The sequence below is a fragment of the Eriocheir sinensis genome, unplaced genomic scaffold, assembly GCF_024679095.1.
Source record: "Eriocheir sinensis breed Jianghai 21 unplaced genomic scaffold, ASM2467909v1 Scaffold577, whole genome shotgun sequence".
Classification (NCBI taxonomy): Eukaryota; Metazoa; Arthropoda; class Malacostraca; order Decapoda; family Varunidae; genus Eriocheir; species Eriocheir sinensis.
The window spans coordinates 175,001-183,339 of NW_026111917.1; the positions used below are offsets into that span (position 1 = coordinate 175,001).

The window sequence follows — 8,339 nt, forward strand, 5'->3', positions numbered from 1 at the left end:
AGACTTGCGGTCGTGAGCCCAAGATCATGCAGCAAGGGGACGGGAGCTTGCAGGTTGAAGTATCGTCACCAGAGTAGAGTTCAAAGCTCCGCGCCCTTACCTCTGTTCCAGGTGCATCAGTGTCCTGCTCTCCCCATGTCACCATGAACCAATCTCGGGGAGTTGTCTTTTCACGGAGCCTTTTCCGTTACTCAGAAGAAAGGTTGGTGAATGAACTCAAACACTACGATGTGACATCAGCGACGAGTTCAACGAAAAGTTGACGGAGTACTCACACCCACACCAACCCTGTTTATTACTTTCATCCGACTGGTATTACCCAGGACTGTCATACTGGCCTGGCTAAATTTACATGTGAAGCCCTATATCCCCAACCCCAGAAGGTACTTTCACTGCCAAGCGTATGGTCACGTCACCCAGACCTGTCGGTGCTTGAAAAATGGCATTGCAAAAATTTGTGTGTCCTGTGGCATGGATAACCACGGTGACGACTGCTTGGTCCTGTGAGATGTTACCACCGTGGTGCGCCTCATCCTGCTTCATCAAAGGAAAGTAAGGGCTACTTGTTCGAAAGGGAAGTCCTCAGTATACGCAGCCAGCAAAGGGCATCCTTTGCTGAGGCGAAACAACTTGCCCTCAACAAGATGTCCAGCCCAGGAATGACTTACCCCGCTGCCCTTAATTTTCATGCACATCGCCGACCAACAACCGCCAAGCCTGCTAATCCCACAACCTCAATCCCGCCTCAGAAGGCCGCCTCATCACTCCAGCAGCAGAAGCGCACGCGCAGTGAGGAGTCCCTCGAGGACAGTCCTCCTTCTAAAGTGCCTTCTCCAACGCCCGCTTCTGTGTCGCTTGGAGAATCCCGGGTGCCGGCTGCGGCCACCCCTGCACCAGTGGCTCCGGCTGACCGTCGGCCAGTGACCGCTGCTGCACAAGGCTACGGTGCTCCTCCGCCTCCGCACAGTCTGTGCAGGAGGCTCCACCCGTGCCATCCTCCCCTGCCGCTTCCTCTGAGTGGCGGAAGGTTGGTGCGGGCAGGGTGAGTAAGTCACCGGTAGGAACGGGAGACCGGGGAAAATTGGGTCTTCCCCGGTCTGTACCATCGGCCACTGGGCCAAAAGGGAGCACACTGGCGCTGGAGCTAACCCTCCAGCGAAAGCCGGTGCAAAATCAGGGATGTCCCACTCCGGGAGCGCCCTGAAGAATAAATAGTAAAATTCATCCTAATACAGTGGAACTGCCGTGGGTTGCGAGGAAGCCGGGAGGAACTCCAGCTCCTAATCAAAGACTCCCAGCCACAGTGTCTCTGTCTACAAGAGACACTGTGAGGAGCTTACGTTCATCCTCCCCCGCGCAATTACGGTGCCATATATGCGGGGATACATCACGTCGGCCTGTGCCATGGTGGTCGGACGAGTGCAAGCAGGCAGTGGCTTGCCGACGCCGGGCCTTAAACCGCTACAAGAGGCATAGGAAAGAGTTCAACCACATCGCCTACAAGAAAGCACGAGCACAGGCACGCCGGACACTAAAAGAAGCACGACGGTCCTCGTTTGCCAGCTATGTATCATCAATAAACTCACAGACGCAAATGACACAAGTGTGGAAGAGGGTACACAAATTAGGAGGAAAGTTTTCATCGAGCCCACCACCTGCACTCAACATCAACAACAACATAATCACAGAGACCGCTGAAGTCGCCGACGCCATAGCCAGTGCATTCGCTGCTATGTTTAAGCGGGACTCAAAACCTCCCGCTGGAGAAGAAGGCACTCTTCCTACAGGAGGCTGGCGTCCTCAACCTCCTGTAGCTTTTATTGACCTTTTAGTGTTGTTGTTTTATCAGGTTTTTCATTTTAACCAGTTTATTTTTTTTATTTTTACAGTTTAATTAATTATTTTACCCTGTTTTTAATTAAATACTGTTTGGTATAGCTTTTAAAATGTAGTTTATTTAATATTTTATTCGGCGCCACATGACCTTGAAGTTGCGGCGCCAAGACAAACGCCAAAATAATCAATCAATCGAGTATCTCCCGGCAGGATCTATCGACTTTCTCAACCCACGAACTCCGTGGGCGTCTCCTTGGCCTCCTCCACTCAGGATTGTCTCTTACAGAGACAACCCAATGAGCAGGATCAGCTTCCGGAGAACGAGCCACGTGCCCGAATAGCCGGAGTTGGCGTTGACGGACTATGCAGGTAATATATGTCGAAACAATCTCACGGAGTAGTCACCGGTTTTACACAGTCATTCCAGCGATATCCCATGATTCTGAGTAGACACTTATTACCAAAAGCATCAATCCGCCTCTCCAAGTGTCTATGTCTCACAACCATAGAGTAAGACAGGGAGCACAAGGGGCTTGAAGATACGGATCTTTGTCCTTCTGCACAGATATCGGCAACGACATATACTCGTGCTGAGCGAGTCCATAACACCGTGGGCCAGACCAATCCTCCGTAATACTTCCAGGCCGTTGTTATGAACTACGCCACCAAGATATGTGAAACTTTCTGATATCCCAACGTCTTCGCCACACGCATGTACAAACTGTACTGTTTCATTCAGCAAGCCTCCAAACACCTGTACCTTGTTCTTGTCCCAGGAGACCAGAAGTCCCAAGGGCTTCGCCTCCTCGTGCAGTGTCTCAAGAGCCATCACCAAAACTTCCAGCGACTCCGCCAGGATTACTGCATTAACAGCAAAAATAAGGTCAGTGACACTAGTATTGCCAATGGATACTCCGCAATGACTCTGGTCCACAACTCTGCCCAGTGCCCAGTCCATACAAGTGTTGGAAAGCGATGGGGAATGGACACAGCCCTGCCTCACTCCCGCATTCACGGGAAGGAGGCTGGACAACCCCTCCCCCCCCCCTCACACACACACACACACACACACACACACACACACACACACACACACACAAACACACTTCACAGCACTCTCTATCCCAGAATACAGGTCAGCAAACTATAGTCCTCGCAGGAATCCCACGGAGTCGCAGAAGTTCCCAGAGTGCCTCACCATACACTGAATCAAACGCCTTCTGGAGATCGACATAGGCTGCAAGCATCCCTTATCGAAACTCACGTTGGCTCTCCACCAGTACGCGAAGTGCTAGGATACGGTCAGTTGTTGACTTACCAGACGTGAACCCAGACTGTTCAGGTCTCTGCAGCTTCAGCAGCTGGCTGCGAATTCGCATCAGCAGTAGGTGGCCAATCACCTTGCCTGGCACACTGAGCAGTGTAATACCACGGTAGTTGTTCCAGTCCTGGCGGTCCCATTTCCCTTTCCAGATAGGGACGACCAACCCCCTCTTCCAGTCAGGAGGAATTATACCAGACTGCCATACGGCAGTCAAGACCGCATACAACCCGTGGGTAATGCCCTCACCTCCAGCTTTGAGCAGCTCCGCACTGATGTTACAGGCGCCAGGTGCCTTCCCACCCCTCAACTTGGCCACAACCTCTCTGACCTCAACCAGAGAGGGCGGGGTTTCGTCAATGGGTGGATCAGCATCCGCCACCTGCAAACCAGCAATTGAAGCTGCCCACGTGGAGGGTCCGCCATGTACAGCTGCTCAAAGTACTCAGCCCAATGAGCCCTCTGCCCATTCACGTCAGACACGAGGGTGCCGTCAGTTGTTCGGATAGCGCTCACCTGAGAAGAAGATTTGGAGCGGAGCTTCTTCACTGCTCGGTAAGCAGGTCGAAGGTCATTCGCATTTAAATGGCCCTCGGCTCCTTCAGCGAGACCCCTGACATACTTATCCTTGTCTCTCCTCAGGAGAGATGTAGTCCTACGTGACAGAGCCCTGTATTGGTTCCGATTCCCAGCAAGTCTGGCAGCGCGACTCTACTCAATATTTTCCGCCGTCTCCACCGAGGCAAAGCCGCTCCTAGATCTTGGGCGCTCTCCAATTCACTCCTTGGCAGCTTACAGAGTCACTTTTGAAGGTATCCCATAGTTCTACAGGGTCCTCCAGGGTGGTGAGCACATCGAACCGATTTAAGACTGTCACTGTATACTCCTGAACACATGCCAGGTCCTTCAGCCTCTCAAGATGGAACACCTTAGTGTTGCATCTCGAGATTCTTCTTGGCCTGACATGAAGCTTGAGTGTTGCAGCAACAAGTCTATGGTCAGTTGCAAAGGACTCAGCACTCTGCTAAATGCTGCAGTTCTGAAGGATCTTCCAACGAGTACTTACGAGGATGTGGTTGATCTCCTTAGCTATTCCTCCGGCATCGCTATACCAAGTCATGCGTTGCAGCTTTGGTCTCTGGTACAAGGAACCCGCAATTCTCAACCTTCTGGATTTTTCAAAATTCAGGAGGAGAGAGCTGTTGATGTTCCTGGTACCGGAACCATGGGGACCAACACATACCTCGTAGCCAACCCTGTCAATGCCAGTAGTAGCATTGAAATCGCCCAGGACAATGAGTGTGTCCTGGGGAGGGCATTGGTTTAATACGGAGTCGAGTTTAACATAGAACATCTCCTTCTCTTCAGTTTCACGCATCTCAGTAGGAGCATACATTGTAACAAGAGACATGAAACCCAGTGTGTGCTTCAGCCTCACTCGCGTTACACGCTCATCAACCGGAGCAACCTCAACCACAAACGGCAGCAGTTAGCTAGAGATGCCCCTAGCTACCCCCTTGACATGGAAGCCATTGCTCATGCCGGACCAGTAGAAGGTGTACCCGGCCCCCCTCACTGATCTCGCCACTGCCATGTCTCCTTGTCTCAGAGAGTGCCACTATGTCCACCCTCAGCCTTCTGAGCTCATTTGATAGGTAGGGCAATCGATCATTGTCCGAGAGCCTCCGGACATTCCAAGAGCCTTCCGAAGGTTAACCCCGGGCCTGGTTCTGCGGGCGTGCGAAGCCTCTGCACCACCCCGGCCACCCCCAAAACAAAAAGAGGGGCTAGGGGGCCCTTCCTCCTTCGAGCTGCAGGGGTCCCGTAGGCTTTGCCATGTATCCGTCACTGACGGAAGGCTCCCCGGATACGGCTGCATCGTGGAAGCCTGCCGCGCGGTCGGATCCCAAGCAAGACCGGATCGGGGTTGAGGCTCGCACCCCGACAGCGACCACTACTTTTTAATTTGTTTTTGGCTGAGGATATTTTTTTGTATGGGGGAAGGGAGTGCAAACCTCTCCCCTCAACCAACCCAGATCAGGGGCTGGCCTGACAGCTCGCCATAGAGCAAGGACGCAGGACCCCTGGGGGGATTAATCCCCCGTTTACCCAAAAGATGATGATGATGATGATGATAATAATAATAATAATATAATAATAATAATAATAATAATAATAATAATAATAATAAGAAATATAATAATAAAAAGAAGAAAGAAGAAGAAGAGAAGAAGAAAGAAGAAGAAGCATGAAGAAGAAGAAGAAAATGATATATATATATATATATATATATATATATATATATATATATATATATATATATATATATATATATATATATATATATATATATATATATATATATATATATATATATATATATATATATATATATATATATATATATATATATATATATATATATATATATATATATATATATATATATATATATATATATATATATATATATATATATATATATATATATATATATATATATATATATATGTGTGTGTGTGTGTGTGTGTGTGTGTGTGTGCGCGGTACGTGGGCAATATCACCGTATGTAAGGTTACATAACATCACGCGTCACATGGCAAGTTGGTGGTGAAGGCGAGATTATCGGCACCAAGGCGTTGCGTCACCGTGAGTGTGAGTGGGTGCGTCACTGGGTACTCAACCTTTGAACAGATGTCATGGCAGATAAAAAAAAAAGCGAGCGCTCATTAACGACGAAAGCCTCTTACTATCGTCTTATCTTTGTAATCCTTTTTGTTCTCGTCTTAAGCATAACATGTTTCCTTGATCGTCTTCATATGCACCAACTTCTATTACTTGAAGGTGCTTCCCCCCATAGCAGTGCCTTACATGTAATGATGATGAGTTTTTTGCAGTAAAGAAACCAGCTCAAGGGCAAAGACAAATAAAACGCTGGTTGCAGTTCGTGTTAAAGAAAACTGAAGAGTGACCGGAAGAAATGGTTGATATCGTGTCGAGATGTGCATTGGTACTCCCCTCTTAGAGAGTTCAAGTCGCTGGCAGGACGAAATACAAGGGAAGGAAGACTGTTTCAGAATTAACCAGCGGAAGGAATACAATAATGAACTACAAACTAATTAACAAAAAGTATACGCCAGGAGGCACTCACCGGCCGGCATATGGGGAGGCAGTGGCTGAGTCGACAGCGTGACGGCCCCTCGTTCAGGAGCACGCGAGTTCAATCCCCGCCCGGTGCCACCAAGCTGGGATTTTTCAGCCGCCGCCGAGTGGCTTAAAACTACCCACATGCTGTCCAGAAGACCACCTATCAACCCGGACTCTTGATTCTAGGATGAAAGATGACCTCCGGGAGGGCAGCATGAGCCCATGCAAGATGGCGCCACTATAAACACTCGCCTGCGCCAGAACGGGCTGGGCCGACCATCAGGCCCCACCGGGAAGAAACCTACCGGCGCAATACGCTGCGAGGTAAAAAAAAAAAAAAAAAAAAAAAAATGTTGCGCCGACTAAACGAAATTTTCCAACTTTTTCACTCATCGGCCGACTCCACCCAAGACGGCGAACCTGAGCAAGCCTCCACGCAGCTGCCCAGCCCATTCTAGCCCCCTCCAAAAATCGATGGACTTTCTCCATCCATGAGTTACGTGGGCGTCCCTCGGTCTCCTCCATTCTAGGTTGTCTCGTACACAAACAACCCTATGAGCAGGATCGACGTCCGGGATGCGTGCCACGTGCCCGTATAGCCGGAATCAGGCGTACACGGACCAGGTTGGTAAATGGCCTCCATTCAGATTCACGTAGTCGTTGGTTCCACACAGAGTCAGTCGACCGTTTTTTTTCTTCATATTTCGCCAATTGCACCGGTAGGCTTTCTTGGTGGGGCCAGATTGTCAGTCAGCCATGGCCGTTATGGCGCAGGCAAGTGTTTATACTGGCGCCATCTAGCTTGGCACATGCTGCCTCAGAGCTCATATTGATCCTTTTTTACAGAGAATCTATTGTCCGGGTTGAGAGGGGGTCTTCTGGACAGCATGTGGAGTGTCTTATGCCAGTTTGTTTGTAGAGGTGGGCGAGACGAAAACCTGCGTCCTACTGGACGCCGCGCCCCTACGGTGACCACTCAGCCATTGCCTCTCCCTGGCCATGAAGGCACCTGGTACCAAAGGCATCGACACCCCTCTCCATGTTCCCATGCTCTGCCCATGTCTCATAGAGATACAATGAATGTAAATTCCTCGAAAGAAATACAAGGAGCAACTCACCCCCGTCGATTGGAGTGCTGGAGGTCTGCGCTACACAGCAGGATAACAACAACAACAACAAGAGCTGCAGCAGCCCCGACTTGATCGGCAGACCCATGATGATGGAGACCACCGTAGCCGCTTGTGGTGATTTGATTTCCGATGATGTCTTTTATAAGGAGAGCCTTATCTCTTCCCTACTCCATTCATACAGTCAATCGTTTTATCTCGGGAAGCGAAAGATATGGAGCAGCGTTATCGCATTTGAACCAAACACTGTCTGATACATGAAACGTAAGTTACTAAGTATTGTTTAACAATATATAATTACCATGTTTCGGAAACATCAAAATTCTCGTCTCAGTGAGTGATGATTTGGGGTATTTTGTGCTGAGTGTTGGCGCCTGCTGCAGGTGTCCACGGCTATCGTTGTCTGATCGTCTTTCTTATTGAACATAAAAACATAAGAACGTAAGGAGTCTGCAAGAGGCCGGTTGGCCTATACAAAGGTGCTCCTGTACACTCAACCCCACCTTACCTCACCATCCATGGCTTTATCTAACCTCTTCTTGAATGTATCTATGGTATTGGCACCCACAACATGGCTCCCAAGCCTGACTCTATTGGTGAACCAATTCTTGCCTATGTCTTTGTTGAATCTGAATTTGTCTAACTTAAAACCATTGCCACGCGTCCTACCTGGCTCTTTCACTCTCAAAATTTTATTGACATCCCCTTTATTAAATCCCTTCATCCATTTATAGACTTCGATCAAGTCTCCTCGCAACCTTCCCCTTTCTAGAGAGTGTAGATTTAACTGCTTCAGCCTGTCTTCATAAGGCAAGTTTTTCACCCCCTGAATCATCTTTGTCATCCTCCTCTGTACAGATTCTGACATCTTGATATCCATTCTATAATAGGGGGACCAGAACTGAACT

The 8,339-nt window shown here is 49.0% G+C and overlaps 1 protein-coding gene across 1 annotated transcript in view; it reads right to left on the reverse strand.

Annotated features, from left to right (window-relative positions):
* LOC126993180 (uncharacterized) overlaps nucleotides 1-7,588 on the reverse strand; it is a 77,101-nt gene extending 69,513 nt beyond the window's left edge. The window contains exon 1 of the mRNA XM_050852041.1: nucleotides 7,423-7,588. Within this exon, the coding sequence (XP_050707998.1) occupies nucleotides 7,423-7,519 (97 nt within the window). The 5' untranslated portion in view covers nucleotides 7,520-7,588. The remainder of the gene's footprint in view (nucleotides 1-7,422) is intronic.
* Between the last annotated feature and the right edge of the window lie 751 nt (nucleotides 7,589-8,339).